The 20793-nt window shown below is 42.1% G+C and overlaps 1 protein-coding gene across 2 annotated transcripts in view; it reads right to left on the bottom strand.

Moving 5' to 3' along the window:
• mdga1 (MAM domain containing glycosylphosphatidylinositol anchor 1) overlaps nt 1–20540 on the bottom strand; it is a 177489-nt gene extending 156949 nt beyond the window's left edge. For both annotated transcript variants that reach the window (XM_020589876.1, XM_020589877.1), the window contains exons 1-2: nt 19922–20540; nt 18690–18779 (exon numbers count right to left, since the gene is read on the bottom strand). In XM_020589876.1, the coding sequence (XP_020445532.1) occupies nt 18690–18756 (67 nt within the window). In that variant the 5' untranslated portion in view covers nt 18757–18779; nt 19922–20540. The remainder of the gene's footprint in view (nt 1–18689; nt 18780–19921) is intronic.
• Nucleotides 20541–20793: the final 253 nt, after the last annotated feature.

Genomic DNA, 20793 nt, shown 5'->3' with positions numbered 1-20793 from the left:
TCTTGGTCTCATCAGACCAGAGAATCTTATTTCTCACCATCTTGGAGTCCTTCAGGTGTTTTTTAGCAAACTCCATGCAGGTATAACTGACGATCTGGGCAGGTGTCTTGCACTGAGGAGAGGCTTCCTTCGGGCCACTCTGCCCTAAAGCCCCGACTGGTGGGGGGCTGCAGTGATGGTTGACTTTCTACAACTTTCTCCCATCTCCTGACTGCATCTCTGGAGCTCAGCTACAGTCATCTTTGGGTTCTTCTGTACCTCTCTCACCAAGGCTCTTCTCCCCTGATAGCTCAGTTTGGCCGGACGGCCAGCTCTAGGAAGGGTTCTGGTCGTCCTAAACGTCTTCCATTTAAGGATTATGGAGGCCACTGTGCTCTTTGGAACCTTAAGTGCAGCAGAAATTTTTTTTTTAACCTTGGCCAGATCTGTGCCTTGCCACAATTCTGTCTGTGAGCTCTTCAGGCAGTTCCTTTGACCTCATGATTCTCATTTGCTCTGACATGCACTGTGAGCTGTAGGGTCTTATATAGACAGGTGTGTGGCTTTCCTAATCACGTCCAATCAGTATAATCAAACACAGCTGGACTCAAATGAAGGTGTAGAACCATCTCAGGGATGATCAGAAGAAATGGACAGCACCTAAGTTAAATATATGAGTGTCACAGCAAAGGGTCTGAATACTTTCCGTACCCACTGTAAATGGAAGTGAGATGATGAGGTTTTGCTGTGGGAACCAATAGAATGACTCCTTTTAAATGGCAGGAAATATAATGTTTTGGAAAACAGAGAAAAAACTAGATCATGATAGTAATTAGAATTAAAATTAATAAAATTTGCTGATACTTACTTGTGGGTCATCAGAGGAAAAAAAAAAACAAAGCTGTCTTGACAACATCTATCCATCAATTATCTATACCATTTGTTCCTGAACAAGGTTGCTGGAGCCAATCCCAGCTGGCACTAGGCGAGAGGTGGGGTCCACCCTGGACAGGCCACCAGTCTATCACAGGGCTGGCATGTAGACAAACAACCACACACACAACTAGGGGACATTTAGAGTCACCAGTCAACCTAAGCTGCATGTCTTTGGACTGTAGGAGGAAGCCCAAGTACCCAGAGAGAACTCACGCAGGCACAGGGAGAACATTCAAACTCCACACAGAAAGGCACCAGGATGGCTGGGGTTCGAATCTGGAACCTTCTTGCTGTGAGGCAACAGCGCTAAATACTACTCCACCATGTCACCCATCTTGGCAACGTGTCCTAGATAAAGCAGATCCTTTAAAACCTGCTTTGAAGTGTGCTTAGCTTTATTTAAGACAGGCAGCCCAAAAGACGGTACATCTCTCACTGACCTTGTCACCTCCTGCGCTTCTTATAATGGTTGCTCTGTGATCAGTTCCCATAGGTAAAGACATCCATCTTTGCACTTCTACACTGGTTGGCTTTACATCTGGCCCAGTTCAGCACCGAGCAGTATGAGAACACAATGAAAGGGAAAATGCACCTTCAAACACATTTACTGTGACTAAGGGCTTGAGTTTGAATTTCATACAGTAGGGGGGCTACTGGACTTTTCTTTCTCTCCCGTCCTCTACCTCTTTATTTCACTGTGATGGTCTTACTCAGAGAAATGCATTACATGTGTTGTGTGACCATTAAATTCTGATAGTAAAGCCCCAATCCAATGACACAATAGCACAGCCACATCGCTCCACCTGTCACAGTACTTTCTCTCTTTAGTTTTGTGCAAAGGTTGCACACCTTCGGCAGTAAGTGAAGGACGGAGCTGATGTTCAGTGGCTTTTCATTCCTTCATGTCCATATGACCTACTGTTCACATCCAAACTGTGATTTTTAACTTGATAATGACATCAGCTGTGCTCCTGTACGCCTTTAGCTACTTTGGCACCACATCACCACAAATTCTGCTCCTATTTACAAGTCAGATCCAATAATGGATGTGGTTAATTAATACAAGTTTGGATATTAACCAATGATGGTGCAGATTGATTATAGCTCAGAGTCAGAAACAGTGGAAGGAAGGTGAGAGAGGTGTAAAAGAAACATGTACAGACACACATATGCACAGAAGAATATGCTGGCTTTGTCTCTCTTTCTCTATAGACCACACCTGGGACAAAAAGTGGCAGAGAGATGGAAACACTTCAAATGCATCTACAACCATATAAGAGTCCTCAAATTGTTATGGTAAAAATTATCTGACAGCACCATGAAATACTGATCTCTTCACAAGAGCTTGAAGTTAGAGATTATGTTTAGCCACAGTGCCCATTCAAATAAGGAAGTTTCAGGGTCTTGCTCAACAACACTTCAGCAGGTTTATATTTAGTGAGTACCTAAAATGGATTTGAAAAGGGAACATTCTACTAACACATAAAAGAAGACCAATGTAGATTCAATGAATACACTCATTCTACCCCTTCTACATTCATTAGTTCCAGTAAGAGACTTCATTTGAAAAGCTCCGGGACAACAGCTAAACCCAAAGGTTTAACCCAGGATGCTTAGAAACATGCAAAGAGGTAGAATCTGCTCTAAACCCAAGCCAAAGTACGTTCATCAACCCTCTGGCAAGAAGCCAGTACCGTGGGGAAACACATTTATATTGCATCAACAATTTTCAATTCAATTTGGCACCAATAAAAACATATTTTCTTGGGCATGGATTCAAAGCCTTCACTGCCAAACAAAAAGCAGTAATTAGAGAAGTAGGCATCTTCAGGGAAGATGAAAGTGCATGAAATCCCCTGGTTGCCAATTACAACATTCATATCGCTTATGAGCAAAGACTTCGCAGTCTGCTCAGGCTTTTCAATAACTCATACATGAAACATGCAAAACATATTTTTTTTTACTTTCATGTAATGTGCTCGACTGCAGTCACTGTTACCTTGTAATCACATAACATTTAGGGTTTATTGCATGTTCCACTTTCTGTCCCTTTTTTATTAGTTAAAATTTTCTTTTCTTTTTACACCAAATAATGACTTATTTATATTTTCCTACACATTGCAGCTGCACATAGTGTTTTGTAATATTTATGAGTGTCTGTTACTACCTGTGAATCTTTGGACAGCCCTGGAAGCTCTTTGGAAACCGAAATATTGCACCATCTAATTCTGTGGTAGAGTTGTGAATATTTGCATGTCTTGACATAGAAACTAAAATATAAACAATCAAAATGCATCACATGAACACAACCCAGGCCCAGTACTACATGTTTACTACAGATACAAGCTGTGATCATTAAAATGTTGCTAAAATAGCCCTCACTAGATTGAAGATTTCTATTAAATTACCAGCAGTTAATAAGTGACCGTGTACATATTTTCCCATATCTGGTTATTACAGTAAACTATACAGCAGGGCCAGGAAACCTGTAGTCTTGATCCATGCTGCTGTACGTTTACAAAAACCTTTCATATCTTACAGAACGTGCTGTAGAGAAGAGAAGCATGGCGACTCTCAGTACCTCAGTGTTTGGTCCTCAGCATGATGTTAATAATAAATATTGTACCGCCAGATGAAAATGAAATGTGCAGCAGTCACAGATGTTGAGCCCAAAAGTCTGATTCAAAGCGATATCATAGCTTCTTTGTCTGACTGAATTATGGTGTGAAAACCTGCTGTGATGTGTTCCATCAGCTGAAACAACAACCCTTCAATTGTAATGTTATGATAATGATTTCAATGTATATTTAGACTACTAAAACACGGTTACCTTTATGTTGCTCACAGCAACACTTTTGTTCATTTGGCTAGTGTAATTTTCTATCTTTGGACAAGCAGGTTTTACCCATCTCTCTGATGTCAGTGTATTTCCATCAAGTGCACTTTAGGAGTTCAGGCTATGTGAAGCGAAATTGGAGTAGGTGATGCCACGAATGCTGTAAATGAGCTGCATGCACAGTTTCACACTGTGGTTCACTCCCTATGCTGCTCATGTGAACACGTTCCAGATGACATCGGTGCTACAACAAAGAGGGAGCTATCTATAGGATCACATGAGAAAAACTTCCAAAGTCATTGCACACAGACACTTTAAACAAATAAGCAATTTCTACTGGGGATGAGGGGGAATCCACACTAAGGTCCCTTTGAACTGTGTCCTGTTGATGTCCAACTCCCATAATCCATATTCAGTTCATCCTTTGCTCAGAGAAATAAGCTTAACAAGCAGGAAGCAGTGCTGCAGCAAATGCTTCATAAACCTTTCTGCCCAGAGTTTCGCCTCTCAGGCTACATACAGGGTGCTTTAGAGTGTGGATACCTAAACCAAGTCCAATGGGCCTCATCAGTACCCAAGGGTTCAAGCTGGGTTTGGATAGAAATTTAGAAATTATGTTCAGGTCCGGGTTAGGTTTGGACACATAAGTCAAACTTTAGGCTAGACAGTTCAGCAGTGTAGGGCCTGAGTCGGGTTTGGACAGAAATATGTAGCCTGATCCATGCTAGGCTCCTTTCCCTGGTTAGTTAAGGGTGTTGATACTAGACCTGCAGCGAATACCAGCAGACACTACTGACTACAGGAAAAGACAAACCACAGTTTCAGAAGCTAAAACAAACTGTTGAATGTGGAATGACGACTGGTCAAAGAATCTGCTTTTTCAAAAGAAGTTACCAGAAAAACATTATTGGGCTTATATGAAAACCATCTTTACTGCTTCCTCAAAACATAAGTTCCATATTTCCATGCAGCCATAATTCAAAACAGATCATGTCGAACCCTCCCACAGCGATACACTCGACACCTCTAAACACTGTTCCACATACCGAGCTGGTGTAAACAAAATTATGTTTGTCTGCATCTTTGCAAACTGAAGCCCACCTGCCTCTGTCCTTACAAATCTATCCTCTCCATTTCTTTTATCCACCCTCATTCCTCCTTCCAATCTCTCCTTCCTTCCTCTGCGGCCCACTTCTACACTGAGGGGACGGCAGCAGTGGCTTCAATAATTCACTTTCCCTCAGAACAGGTTGCGCTTGTGTTGCAGGGTGCTGCAGGCGAGAATAGAGAGGCCAAGGAGGAAAGATTAAAAACAAGAATGGAGAATGAAGCTAAGATGGATGAAGACTTTGAATTGGAAGATACAAAGAAAGTAAAACTACAGCAGAGGATAGAGCATGTTGTGAGCAATCACAATGTGGAATAACAAAGAAGAGAAAAATAAAGAAACAAAAGGAAACGTAATAAGCTTCATCTGTGCTGCTGCTACGTTCACTCATAGTCTCCTGTGTATGTCCTGAAAGGTGAGAAAGATAATGAAAGGAAGAGGGGGGATGTTGACCTATCAGAGAACAAACTGAGAAAGCCTGTCCATGCAGAGAAGGAACAGATGAGGATGATTAGACTCGTAACTATGAACAAACTGTCAAAAGCCTTCTCAGGTTCACAGCAGCACATTTGTTTGTGTGATGTTTGAAACCGTTTACTTGAACATTTGATCCTTGTTTAGGCAGATGAGACCAGTGCCACCGAAAACCACACAGGAAAAACTACTAAGTCATAATGTTTAGTGTGGTTTCATGCTTGTGTTCAGGTTTTAGAATGTTGGTCAGACAACTCAAGACATTTGAAGACGTCATCCTTAGACCGAGGGAAATTGCGATGGACTCATCTATAAAGAAAACGATCCTTAGCTGTAGCCCAGGTGGATGTGAAAGGTGAACTACAATTTCTAGTGCAAGGAAGTCACAGGAAAGAATATGGACAAGTTCAACAATTTTTAAGGTGCCAAAAAGCTTTGGTAATGCTTTATTTTACAGGTCCACTATTTCCAAATAATTTCTTGAAGTTTTCCTGTAAATAACCATGTAGTTTGGTCCATTCATTTTCTACCGCTTAGTCCCTGAACGGGGTCACGGGCTGGAGCCAATCCCAGCCGGCAACCGGGTGAACACATAGACAAACAACCACACACACACACACACACACAACACGCACATGCACTCCTATGGGCAATTTAGAGACACCAATCAACCTAAGCTGCATGTCTTTGGACTGTGGGAGGAAGCCGGAGTACCCGGAGAGAACCCACGCAAGCACGGGGAGAACATGCAAACTCCACACAGAAAGGTCCTGGGTGGGGCCCGAACCCAGAACCTTCTCGCTGTGAGGCAACGGTGCTAACCACTGCACCACCGTGCTGCCCTAGCTTGGTACAAATTACAGAAAAATAGGGACAAAGTTCTGAGACTTTTTTAAGTTAGTCCACTGAGTTGAGTATATTATTGGTTTCCAGATGAACTTTCATGAAATCAATTGCTCAAATTAACCCCTACTTAATATTTGCTATTAATGTATTTATTATTTGAAATGTTATTCTTCATTTATGCTGAACTGTGTGGTTGCTTGTAGACAAATTTCACACTTTGCATGTGTGGTTCTGTCCTCTGAATAAAAGCCTCACGTTTGTGTTGGCCTAGCATTTGGAAATAAGTAGAAGTGTATCAATCGATCACCCTCTTTTTTTTAACCTATAATATGCATCGACTTATATGGAAATATAATTCCAAATATTATTTAAAAATAAACTGGAGTTTACAGACCTGTAAAATAAAGTGTTCCCAAAGCTTTTTGTGAGTCTGTGTGGTTTTCAGCGTTTGTCTTACAGCTGGACAGTGTAATCCATTGAAAAAATGAATGTAAAAATGCCCCAAATTAAGCATCTCAAGAGTACTTTGAGCAAAAACAAAGAAAGGTAAGGTCACACTCTCATACCCACTTTCTCTTGCCTGTTCACACTGACTTGTTCCCTCTGTTTCTCTCCTTTTTTCCAAGGCCCTTGTCGGTCTAGCTCTCAGTCCCTAGGGAAGCCTTTCTTCTTTTAGCATCTCTCTGTCTGGCCCTACCCTTTCCAGTGTCACTCTCGCAGTGTCTCTCTCTATTTTTAATATGAGCCTTATGCTCTGCCACGTGTTCTTTTTTGTCTCAGAACCAAATCATTTTATTGAATGTCAAAATTCAATTAAACTACATGAGCTTCACCTAGATGTGTTAATACTGGAAGTGGAAGGGTGCTGTTGCTAATAAATAAATGAAGTGATACATTTTTATGTCAGTTCAGTTTCACACACACCACTTCAAATCTTCCAGTGCTTTTAAGTACTATATGTACTGTACATCACGACTGCTTGCTTCAGTCTACAATTAGATTGACTGACATATCAGAATATTACAGAGTATGTCTCTTTAAAAGTATGAAATTTACCTGTTGCATTACCTCGTTTAACTGCTTCTCCTCCGAAAATGAAGGATGTGTGGAGACATTCTTATTTATACAGAAAAACATGTCTGTACTGAGTCACAGCCTTCAGAATCAAAATAGTATTTTAATATGCATCTATTAATAGGAAACCTCAGTTGTTGTTTTACAAAGACAGAAGAAAATACAAGTTTCCACAAGGTTTCCACAATGTGAGGTCAAGATTTCAATTTCACAAGTGAAGACGCAGGTCATCTCTTACAGGCATACTGATTAGAAAAAAGACAACATCTTATCTTTTGTACACAATATTCAAGACTAAAGCATTATTGTGGTTGCCCTGACATGTTGGGATGCTTCCATCAGCCACAGAGGTGATTCCCAAACAGGGGGTACTTGCAAGTCTCCAAATAGTACACTTGGAAAACTGTGGAGTAGTTCTCTAAATTCGATAGTACTGAACAAGACAAGTCATGCTAGTAGCTCGGTGAGCCTGCACTTAGGCAGAGCATTGCTAATGTCAGCATGCTAGGAATGAACCTCTAACCTGATGCCAAGCAAGTATAATGTTTGACTTTTCATAGCTGATGCTAACATCAGCTATGACCAATGGCTCTAACCATCAGGGGCAACTTGGGGGTTCAGTGTCTTGCCCAAGGACACTTCGACATGTGGACAGCAGGCACTGTGATTTGAATCTTCAACCCTCTGGTTGGGAGATGACCGACCGCTCTACCCACTGAACCACAGTCGCCCCTTCAGTCTGACCTAAAGAGGTTCACCAACTCATGGACCAACACAGCCCCAGTCTGTGATTCGAGTGCATGTAATACACAAGAGTCACAGACATAATCTTCCATGAACATGCAAAATTGAGGCTTGCTGAACATTTTAACTCCGTACCGTCATTTCCTAACACTCACCCAAATTCTGACGGTATTTCCCAAATACTCATAAACTCTTCTAATAATGCGGAATTAAATATAATTTGGCCTGGTCCTGGAAAAATATTTCTCTGTGACTCAAATATATGTAATACATGAGCATCATAAGCTGGGGTTAAGACCAACACAATCACCCCTAAAATACCCCCATAATCATGTGTCTAGGTGGATGATAAACACACAAACATGATTACCAGCTGCAACAAATTAACTGCAGGACACCACTCACACCAATCCCAGTCTGCTGACACACCTCAGCACCATGGCCAGAGAATGAGCATGCAGGAAAACTAGTCAGGATGTATGTAGATAAGTCACAACAGATACGTAGTAGCTAAAGTACTGAATAATGGCTAAACACTCTGCCAGCTTCTACCACTCTGAGTAGTGGAACAATGCTAAATAAAGCTGAACATCAAAAATTCTAGGACCACTGTTTTTTTTATATGAATATTGTAATAGTGTTAAACATCATCTGGTTTAAACTCATTCAACTGAACACGTTTGGCACATGACAGGAGGTAATGAAATGGATGAATAAGGTTGTTTGATTGGGTCGTGGGTGTATGTCAGTCCAAAAGGCAGGGAAACACAGAAGAGTACAATACAAAGCCATGCTCTCTAGGCTCGGTGGGAACTGAGCAGCATGTCTGCATAAAAATACAATTAATTTATTCTTAATTTTCTGTAAATAACAAAAGACATACCAGGGTTAGAGCTGCAACTGTGTTCAACTAATATAAAAGCATTTCCTTTAATTCACAATTACAGCAACTCTAATTTCAGCCCCCAGTTTGTTTTACCTATTCTCATACCTTTCCTCATGATGCATCTTTCCTTCTGCCCTCATTTCCTGAAGCTACTGCTAGCCCAGGGTGTTTCCTTGCTCCCCACCGTCAGCCCTCCACCCATGCCTCCCAACACCTGTCTGCAGCTTTCATTGACAGTATGTGCTATGTCTTTAATATGCAACAAATGGAGAGGTGGGGGGATGCTTGCCACTGAATTGGCAGGTGATAGTGAGAGGATGACAGGGCTTTGGAGGAGCGAGGTGCTGGGTATGAAGAGAAGGACGGGTAGTGGAGAGCGTGGAAGAAAAGTGATGAGGAGACTTAAAGGGTTGTAACCGCTGAGAATGTTGGGATGAAGGAAGAGAATTAGGTTGGAAAGAGGATGTAAAATAGAAAATGGGTACATTTTATTTGACATGTTAAGGGGTGGCTGGGAAGGAAACGAGGATCAGAGAGAGGGAAGAAGAAGGGAAGAGAGGAAGATGACAGAAATATCTTTTTTGACAGGCAACTCTTTAGTCATCAGGTAAAGACAGAATGAGGGAGGAGGAGGACCAGGATGTTTAGCTGCTGGCAGGTGAACTGCTCAACAGACAACATGGGGATCTGTCAACATATCTGGCAGACTGATCCAACATGCATGGAGAAAGATGGGAACGTGTGAGAGCAGCACACTCACATTTCTAACATTATAAGTGCCAGAATATTCTACTAAAACTACCATGAGCAGGGGAAGATTGCAAAGAAGAGGAGCAGGAGGAGGAGGAGGGGAGTTTGCCACTGAGGCAGAGCAAGTCTGAAAGAGCGAGCGACAACTAGAGCGAGCGAGAGGGTGAGATCTCCAAGCAGCACACATCGCTGAATTATTGAGGCCAGACGTGTGTAGGAGCAGAACATAGATTTCCGGTGTTGATCCCTTCCTGCTGTCAGAAAGTTTAGCTGGACACAACCAGCTCTAGTTGTTGTTATTTGGGGGGTTCAGCACAAAACACAGGGAAAGGTGGAATGTTTGTGGGAGGGGCGGTCTCAGAAAGTGTGCTTTCACCAATGTGTGAGCTTCCTGCCACTCTTTAAGTCAGAGCATGCATATCTGTATGATAAGGTTTTCTCAGGCAGTCAGTAGCTATGCACAGGTTTTCTATAACGCGTCAGATCAGTATATGTCTACACTGAAGGTGCGACAGGCAGCGAGAACAGTTTCATGTATGCATGGCACTGTGCACACTCTGTGAAACCCCACCATTTGCTTGATGTGAGTCAACTATACTGCAAATATTTTAAAGCTCCCTGAAGAGATTTACACCTAAACACTGGCTCAGTGCACTGACGCCATCAAGATGGGGACTGTGAGGGAAAAAAGAATGCTGAAGATTGCCAGCCGTCACTTCAGAACTTATAAACATGAGCTCACCTGACTCACTGAGTTGAATATAAGTGTTCTGTTGAGAGTTCACCGACTTCGTTAAGTTTCTAAAGAAACATGACCAATATGTTAGCAAATTCCCCAGCATGCACCACTCGAGAATTAAAACTCTCCAGAGACAGTACTTTTAAGATAATGTGATGAAAACTTGCTGTCTCCTTGTTGAATTTTGTTTTGTATTGTCATGTCTCATGAGACAACTTTGAACTAATCTTTCAGCTTCAGTTTATTCATTTGAAAGCAGCAGTGGAACTCAGTTTGAAGATTAACAAGCTTAAAAATATTTTACGATTTGTTAGATTGATGCAAACATACAAAATCCCCCTCCACTCAAACGTGTATTTTGAATATTGTTGCTTTACTGGGATGTTTCACCTTCACTGTACAGAAACATACACAACTTTGAACTAAGCAGTTCATAAAGTTTCCACTGAGGGAGAGGGAGTGGATGCATTTTAAAACTTCAAAATGATTAACATAAACTAACATTTTGGAAGACTAACCACATCAGACAGAAATGATTATGCCAAGTAGAGTATTTATATATGTCTTACAATTTAAAAAGGTCCAACTTTGCCCAAATTCCTAAATTCCCCCTCAAAAAGACACTGAGCTAAAAGTACAACGTTAAAATTTTTAAATTTAACTGCATGCAAATAAGAATTTCATAACAAAGAAGGAACCCAGAGGAAGACGTAAGTGGTGAGGACAATGGAGAGGAGGGTAAAAGAGAAGGAAGTGATGAAGAATGACAGTGACAGTGGGAGAGAAGTGCAGGAGGAGACAGACGGTCTCTGATGTAAGCCATGTTCTCACCACTGTTCACAACCATCCTGTCGCCTTCATGAATTACTTAGATGCCAAATGTTTCCTACCTCTCACATCCATGCATGCAAATGCACACACAACAAATCACATGCACACTATAGCCCTTATTCATTTGCTCCTGGCACACTGGGATCCAGTCCTGTACAAAACCAGATGTAACAAAACATGCCTAACATGCCTACACTACAACAGCTTTGTCATTTTAGCCTCTGTTATCATTAAAATATTAAATTGCCCTGTATTCCCACAACTTTGCACAAAGACAAAGACACATATTCCCTCCTGAAGCAGAGCCAGTAAGAGGTGCTTGATAATGTCTGACAGAGAGACAGGAGAACAGAAGAGAAAAGTCAAGTTTCCCTGACACTTTTTCCTACCCACAGGGCACCCATGTCGTCCTGTGACGCTCTGGACCACCAAAGAGAAGTGTGTGTGACAGAGTGTGTATGTGTGCAGGCCTGTGTTATTACTGTGTGTGTGATGCTGACTAACATCCCGGCACAGGGAAATGAGAGTGGGTGAAAGTGAGGTAATGAACTATTGAGTTCAGCAAAAGGTAAATGCAGTCAGAGATGTTTGTGCACACGCATGTCTTTCTGTGCATGTGAAAATTTGTGTGTGGGCTGGTGTGTGTGTGATTCTGCTGGGATGTGATTGGCATGAAGACAAACATCATCATCATCCGACAGAGAATAAAATACAGAGTCAGGAAAAAAAAATTACAAATGAACAGATGGAAGGAAAGTTATATGATGAAGTGTGGGCAAAACTTTTTAATATTGTCACCACTTCATCACATAGGCACAGGCACAGCAGCGTCTGCAGTGATCATCAGCATTTCACTCCTCCTCATCAAACTTCTATCTTTAATTTGTTCTAGCCTAACCCGGAAAATGGGAAACATTTTCGGGGAGAATAAAATATGACCAGTCAGCCAGTCTCCATGAGAGAAAAAGCTTTATTGTTGACATAGGATACCCAATGTCACACAGTAAATGCAATTCAATGCAAATGTTTTGTTAACATTTTTATTAAATGTGTCTCTTAAACAAAGTCTAAAACACAGCGCACTTAGTTAGCAAGAGTTAGATGAGAAAATTGATACCACACACCATGCGGAGGACGGATAAAAAAACAAAGTGTAAAAATGACAAATCTCTTTTTACAAGGGATGCTAGACAATTTTTGGCTGGGAGCAATTTCCAAGGAATCAGCAGAGACTCCAGGAAGTCACTGATTCCTGAAGAAATACATCAGCACATAACCCCGGTAAAACTGATAAGGTTCATTTTTATACTTCTGTTTTTGTACAGATTAAAGCAAACAAGATATGCCAGGAAATTAGGCTAGCTGTTTCCAGGCTCTGTGCTAAGCTAAGCTCCTGTTGCCCAGAGATTCCTATTTGGAGCACAGATGTGAGAGTGGTACTGATTTGCTCGTCTAACTTTTGAGACAAAAGCAAATAATTATATTCCTTGTCTTGGTAAAAAATTGAGTATAGTCTTCTGTCTTCTGTCTCCTCAAGCCTACTACATTAACAGATAAGATGCAGGCCGACAGTCCCTCAGCGTGAACACATACTGTATATACACATACCTTGTGACTAAACTTGCCAGACTATGCTTTCTAAGGAGATATATTACTATCTCACCCCACTTGGGGCCCCACTGCCCACCTCTACCTGCTGCTTTGTGCCCACCCCGGGCTCTGAGAGTAACTGGCGGGAGGCAGGGTGATAAATCAGACCTCCCAGGATGTTGTCTTAGCACTCTTATCCTTTAGGCTCCAGGAGTGAGGCAAGTGTAAACCACAGTCAACATATCACATTGGCCATAGGCCTTTGGCTCTGCTGCTGATCTGTAGGTTAATAGAAATGTTGTCAGGTTTTAATATCCAGTCAGTCATACAGAAGCAACTGGAAACAAGGGGAGGGGAGGAGAGGAGAGGAGAGATCAAGGGCAAAAATGTGGCAAAGGATGAGCTGTGTAAGCACCAAAACAAGGTGGCTTCATACTGTATTGTGTATATAAATGTTGTCAAGGTAAGATTTGGTAAGGTAAGGTGTTGTCAAGTAAAATTTGTAGCAAAAGGGAACAGAGAGACTGATAGAGATGGGTGTAGACAGACATAAAGAGGCAGGGACAAGGACACAAAGAGGAGGTGAGTACAAGTGGAAGGGGAACACCGCTGCTTGCTTCTAATACAGCAGGTAAGGTAGCTTGCATCTCCTTTTAATGGTGAGCAACCAAAACATGCTTCAGATTGGTCTGTCTATCATTTACATTTGGACAATTTGAGCAACACTAATTAAAATGACTTTAATTAAACGTAATAAAAAGGGAAAAGTCAGTAGGTGTCAGAAAGTGGGTGGTAGAATATTATCATCATCGCCAACTTAATGCTGCAGTCTCTTCCTATCGCTGTCTCCCCTTTCCTTCCCCCTTCTCCTCCATTGCCTCAAAGCGACCAATAAATTATGAATGCTTATTAGAAAAGGGCAATATGCAGCATCCAAAATAAACTCTGCAACAAGAGACTTAAAAGAGGCACAAACAAAAAGTGCTGATGTGGGGAGAGGAAGAGTTAAAGTCACAGGGGAGCCTCGTGGCCAGGCCATTTAAACCTGGACTGATCTCTTTCTAGGTCACCAGCTTTCACCCCATGTGCCATGGCAGGAGAATGTGCTGCAGCGAGTAAAGCTCCACACTAAAGTGATGCTGAAATGTCGGGTGTTTGTCGACACATACATGCAAATGGAAAACAAGCAACATATTCCGAGCATTTCATTCTTCCCAAGGCAACACCTTCAAAGTGATGTTACTGTAAATCTGTGTGCTGTTTTGGATTCTGAAAAGTGTGGGATTCCCCATCCCTCTCTCTCATGCAGCCAACTCTTTGTCTTGCAGTTTTTCCTGTCCTGCATGTTTTCCCAGAACCTGTGGTCATAAATATGACATAATGAATTTATTAAAAATTGATGTTAACCATGGTTTTATTATTCCAGGAGTTGAACAGCATCGTGAGATTGAGCTATTCTGTAACATCATTTGAAAAACTCTGCATCTGAATTATTACTTTGCATTTAATTCTAGTTTTATATTTGACTCTTGTACTTACTGTACATTTGAAATAGAAGTGGTTAAAAGAACATATACCCTCATACATATATTCTTCCAATTCATAATATTTTTAACATGATGTGATTTCTAATTGTTCCTGCTATTGTTTCAGATCACTGGAGATTATGATTTTGACTGTTTTATTGTTTATTCTTCTCATTTACAGACTGACTACGGTGCTTGTACTTAGTTGCTATACATAATTATGTACTTCTTTTTATCATGCTGGTGTTAATTATGCTATAAAAAAAGTAGAAATCACTACATTATGTGTGAGTAAAAAAAAGAAGTATGACTTGTAGCCTACTGATGATCTTCTGATCCTGATTTAGTATTTACTCTAGATTAAGTTTTAAGATGTGAGAACAGTGTTTTGTTGAGGTAATCCTAGTTGAAAATATGTAAAAATATGCAAAGTCTACAGCTATAAGATAGAGGTTTCATGTCTGGAAAATGTTTTACTCTGACATGTATTATTGCGCCATTGAATAGATGCCCTGTGCAGACAGTGACACAAGTCTCCCTTCTGCTTCTTTTCCTTACTTACCTGAAGGAAAACAAGACTTGCCATTACGCACCAGAGTTCTCACATCTAGAAGCTACAACAAGATGCCTAGGTGCACTGCTCAGAAAAGAAATGGTTATCAGGTTTTTGGTGTAGCAGTAGCAATCTCTACTGTATGTGGCAGGGAAGTATTGCACAGAAACAAAAGATGGAGTGGTTCCTATTTAATTAGGCTAGCCTACAGAGGTCAACCAGAGTGGTCTGTTAGGAGCTGCTTGGCCACAGTGGGGTAAATTCTAGTCATTTTCAATTAATGACAGTGCATTAAACTGCTAAATGTATAAGCACATCTAGAAGACTCCAGGTCTAGTGCTGCAGCTCACTGGAGTTCTGAAAGGGAATAAGAGGAGACCCCATAACACAGGTGTGAGGACCCTTTGTGCACTTAAAAGGGGCAGTCGCTTTTCACACTAGATGCTCTGGGCCTATGGTCTATGATCTGCAGTTCCAGGTGTGAGTGATTAAATTTGAGAGTTGAAACAGTCTCAGTCAACAGCGGCACGGCTCTGTGTGTAATTTAACTTGTGTTTCACAACAGTGAAATTTAGGCATACAATGTTAAACCTTTTCATTTTGTACATATCTTATAGTGTTTTATTCTGTGGCCAGTGACATGGCCTCATCTCCCCTGCTGCAGCAAGGGTTTGCTTAAATCTAAGAAACAGCTAAATCACAGATTTAGGTTCATTAAATTTCCTGTTAACAAGCACATAATTAAGCATCATATTGCAGGTTAATGTGGTTCGGATCCCATCTTCAACACCAGCTAATGGTGTTGTGCACTCAATAATTTGATGTGAACTCTGTTGCCTCACAGGGTGTGATGTGACGCAGCACCACAAAGATGGAGAGAAACTTGTTCTGCTACACTTTTTCTGTATCAGTGTGGTAACTGTGTTCTCCTTCAGATGAGGAGTCACATCCTCCAAAACCATCTTGAAATGTTTTGAACCTCCCCTAATCCTTAACTATGTCGAGAGTTGGCACATGTGAAAGCCCCATCATGCTTGTAATGCCAGGGATTACTGTATATCCAGATTAAATGAAACTTGAAAATCACTACACAGTATATTTATGCAGGGATGTTTGTGATCTGTCTGTGGAGACGCATATAAAAAGATTATGCACAGAGTAGTGGAGAGGAGGGAGGGGAGAGGAGGGAGAGGAGAGGAGAGGAGAGGAGAGGAGAGGAAAGGAGAGGAGAGGAGCTATAAAAAGACATGTACAGTATATGTGTAACTCTGCATATCAAACCCTACTATAGCATTTCCCTCTTCCTTTGACGTATACCATCATAGTTCCTTGATGCACTTGTCTGTCCAATTGCTACTTGATGGACAGGTGTTACAAGATTTTTGACAGCCTTCAAAGAAGCACGATCAATACTGCGCTCGTGCAAGAGAAACAGTGACTGATCCACAGGTCCCTGCTGAGCCAGCAAACTGTTGCAGTGGGAAGAAAAGTGTCTGCTGCACAAAAATGTCCCACGCACACATGCACGCACACATATACAGTACGTAGACCAACAGGTTCACACACTTCATATTCATGCATGCGTTTTGGCACATGAACTCACACTCACGTACACGATCACACACAGATTCACAGACATGAGCTGACAAAAACCACACGCATGCAAACACACCCCAGAGAAGGCTACAGTAAATGAACCTCGCAGCCGCCAAAGCTCTGACATCAATCAGGCAAGCTTTCACTGCTCGGCTCCCGATGGATCCCGAGTCGCATCTGTCTGCTAGAACAAGTGCTAAACAATTCCAAAGTGAGGAAAACCATTTTGAGCATATCTGCATACACAGCGACCGAACGTGCCAACTCGTTGGCTCTCGTCCTCATATTCCCTACTCGTGCTGCTTACCGCAATTGTGCAAATTGTGCAACAATTAGTTTTATTCTGAGTGAGTCTTTTTTAAGTAATGATGCATTAAAGGGTTGTTACACAGGTACGTACAGCTGAGCACCTCCACCTGGGAATGTGGGGCCTGTGAATGTTGGCCAGAGATTCCCATAAAGCTTTGGGATTTTATGTCCCTCAGCAGAGACTGAAAGGTTGCTGCACATGTGACAAATAAACTATAAGACTGAGGGAAAGTCATATAAAAAAGATCACTGCATCCTTCATCACTGGCACTTAGTGCACACCTATCTGCTTCAACCCACTGCATATTTGTGACAGAGCCCATGAGACAGATGCACAAATTCTTCATGAAAATCAGTATATTACCCTGTAGAAAACCCAAAATTGCTTCATACGGTTATTATGAAAAAATAAATGAGGACGAGAATGCACAAGGGCAAACTGGAGATGTGAGCCTTGTGCAGGACTGCGTAACTAGATCAGTCCATGAGGAAGCAACTGACCGGGAAAACTAACACACGCACAAGCACAATGACCACTGGCATCAAAAGTAACTTGTTAGATCTGGATTCCATATAATTTAACACTGTTTTGCTACAAAAAAATATGTATGCTGGAAATATTTTGGAAGTAATTTAGCTGTGAGTTCATAAGAGATATACGGTAAAACCTGGCTTTATCAGGATGGGAGAAGCCTGCACCTGCAGCTAAGACTGATCCCAGATAAGTACACGTGATGTGACTAGAACTCAGGTACATGTTTTATTTACTGTAAGGTTTGACAATTCATAAAAACAGATAGTGGAGAAAAAACAGAGTTCTTTGAATCTCATCCAGCACCGTCAGTGTGCGCAGATGCTGCTCTGTCTGCAGACTATTGTTCATGAAAATACAGCAGGGTCAGAAAAAAAACAAATACACTGTTCAGAAAGGCACTGATATAATCCTTCAAAATGTGCTGACTGGTGGTCAAAACTATGTGAAGATTTGAGCTTTGTCCATGCACGTTTGTTTATACTAACACTGACATGTCAGCCTCAGTGTGAAGTATCAGTGTGGTACGAGTCTGATTAGTTGGCAACAACGTGTACACAGGCCTCTGTGCTTCAGAAAATGACAGATTGTCAGCATTTGTCAGGGCGACGGCAGGCTGCAGGATTGCTTATGACAACAGCACTCTATGCTACTATGACTAAACAGACCTTGTTTTCAATGGCTACCACATGCCTTCAAACATCAAAACCAAAGTATCAAAGCTGACAGACCCATTTGAGTGTTTGCCTTGCCCAAGGGGACAAGAGGATGCTGGCAGGGCTGCGTGAAGAAACTGAGCCTCTGTAGTAGAGTGAGGCAACCTTAAGAGGGGACAAATCTCCACTTTATCCTCAAAACCACAGTGTGACTGTTCAGCCTGACAAGGGGAGGCGGGTTTCAGAGAGCTCTGCTGAGAGGTGAGTGCAGTAGCCTGCCCTGAGACATGGTAGGAAGTTAAACTGTAACCGACCTTTAAGCTTTGTTCAGTCCTCTTAAAACAAGAACTTATCCTCTGATCATACTTAGTGTAAAGAAACACTTAGTTTTAGGTCTAATGTGAATATTCACCATAAAGATTTATACCAGCCTAAACATTTAATTAGACTGGATTTGCAGTAGGTGGGTTTTCCCAGCTGCCTCCTGCAACTTCTAGTAAGATCTTCCTTTCAAGTTAATTTGCTGTTCTCCTAGTACTTTAAGGTCATTTGTTAAACTGCCTCTTATTACAGTAAGACACAGTAATGCACCGAGAAAGCCTTTATTGGGGCTAATATTTTAACTAATTAACATCCTGTTGCAATAGAGCTCATTCAGTCTGCACTAATAAACTATGCACTGATGTAATAATAGGATTATATTTGTAAATATCAGGTTCCTTACCGTAAACTCCTTGGCCCCAGACAAGAGGACAGACACCAGAAAATAATAAAATCCAGAAAAGCTCCATGTTCAGCTCAGTTCCGTCATAACCTAAGAAAGAAAACAGGGGAAGAGAGAGGAGAACCGGTCTCAGACGGGAACGGACTACAAATATATGACAAACAAGAGGTGACAGCTGAGTGACTGTTATCAGAAAGAAAGAGGTGCTGTCAACTGTTTTTTCATCTTCAGCTTTGTCTCTTCCAACCCCGTAAGCCGTGAAAACAATATCACAGAACAATTTGGCCTCCGCTGCACAGTCTACCTCGTTTCATTCAACTTAAAGGGCGGATAATTCAATCACTAATCGTGGGTTATAAAGCTACAAGCGGGGCTGTGTGCTTGTCGACAACTGGAGATTGACAGGGTTGTCTGCAGTTTAACGTCACAAACTTCCTCTGCGAAACACGGGAGCAAGTGTAGTCAGGACAGAGCACTAAGGATTACACTGCAGCGTTCATGTAGCATTAACTACAACAGGTGGGGTCACGCACTTTGGTCCTCAAACACCCGCACACCGCCCGTCACAGCAGTGCAGTTATTACAGTTTCCCTGCAGCAGAGAGCGGTCGATAGGTCCATTCCTATAAAAATAACCACTTTTCTTTGTTGTTTCTGTTTGAAGCACCCTCCCTAAAACGCACCCCCTGCATTATCTGTGCTCGCGTTTGTCTAACAGTAAAAGGATGAAAAGCAGATGGAGTCAGAGGCTAATGGACCCAAATGTGACTCCTCTGACCAAACATGAGGATTTCCTCCGACGCCTGGCGCTGAATAAACGCTCTGATTCGGCTGCACTGACAGGTTGCATTACGCAGAGCGCCGTGATCAAAGTTTCATGATACAACGCATTCAGTTAGTGCCTGCATTCATGTCAGGGTGCGCTGCATGACACTTGCTTATACTGACATGTAGTAGTAGTTGGTTTTATTCCCTGCATAAAAGGAGATATTACTGATGCAAATAAAAGAAAGGTGCAAAATGTGTCACCGCTGAGGTATCTTTACAATGATCAGCTTTGGGGCTGACACATAGCAGAGTAAATACTGCCTGTGTGGAGATGTCCGCAAACCCACATTTCATTCTTGAAATGCACAGAGAGAAGATGCAAAGTAAATATAAATAATACAACCCTGACAAAGAGAAATGTGTAGTAGCTGTGCAGACATGTACTAATCCCTACAGTATCTCTACCTTGTCTCCGAGGCGCCGTCCTTTGGGAAAGTCTGCTAACCCAGCGCTGCGCGCACTCCTCCCGGTTCAGCGAACAAGATTCCTCGGCTCTCCCTTAAACCAACCCGCCTGCGAGCCTTTCCACAAAACGCCTTGAAAGGTTAAATATCCGTCTCCGGTGGGCGTCCGGTATGAGCTTTACAATTCCCGGAGGATGTAGTGTGGAGTTTTTTCTGAGCTCCCAAACCTCTCCAGTAATCTCCTTGGTGTGTTAAACTTTTATTTTACGCACAGAGACGCGTAATGCAGCGGAATCTCACGGATGTTCGATTCCATAGAATTCCTCTTCCCAAAGATAAAAATAAAACCACTTTCCCTTTGAAAAAGTCAAGCAAGACTAGTTGGGTAAAATCCCACAGCCCCACGCTTCTCTTTAATAGATTGTTTACTGTTAAAGCCGTGGTTGAAATGTCTTTACTGTCACTCTCTCCGCCTCTGACCGGGGCACAGGCTAATGAAGCCCCTCTAACACAGTCATGCGCTCTGAAAATGAGCTCCCCTCCGCTCTTCAATCAGCGCTGTGTCTGTAGACTCCAAGTGATGCTGGCCAAGTGGAATATGTGCGCAGACTGAGAACGACCGCCCCTGTCTGTGAAGAGAGAGGGAAGGGAGGGAGGGAGGACAGAGGCTTACACATAGATGCGCTCAAGCTTCACAGCTCCACATTGAAAAGGTTGTCAAAAGAACAGCACTGCTCGCATCTCTCTCTCTTCTTCCCCTCCCGGTTTCCCACTGACTGTAAAATACGTCTCCAGCCTTTTTGGGGTCCACGGGATGTCCAGGGGTTCCAGTGGTTTTCGTGTTCCTCTCTGTTGCGACTGCTCCGCGGAGTT

This window comes from Monopterus albus, unplaced genomic scaffold, assembly GCF_001952655.1.
Source record: "Monopterus albus unplaced genomic scaffold, M_albus_1.0 scaffold10.1, whole genome shotgun sequence".
In the NCBI taxonomy this organism is placed as follows: domain Eukaryota; kingdom Metazoa; phylum Chordata; class Actinopteri; order Synbranchiformes; family Synbranchidae; genus Monopterus; species Monopterus albus.
Note: the sequence above shows the minus strand (reverse complement) of the source record. Positions and strands in the feature narration are given on the sequence as shown.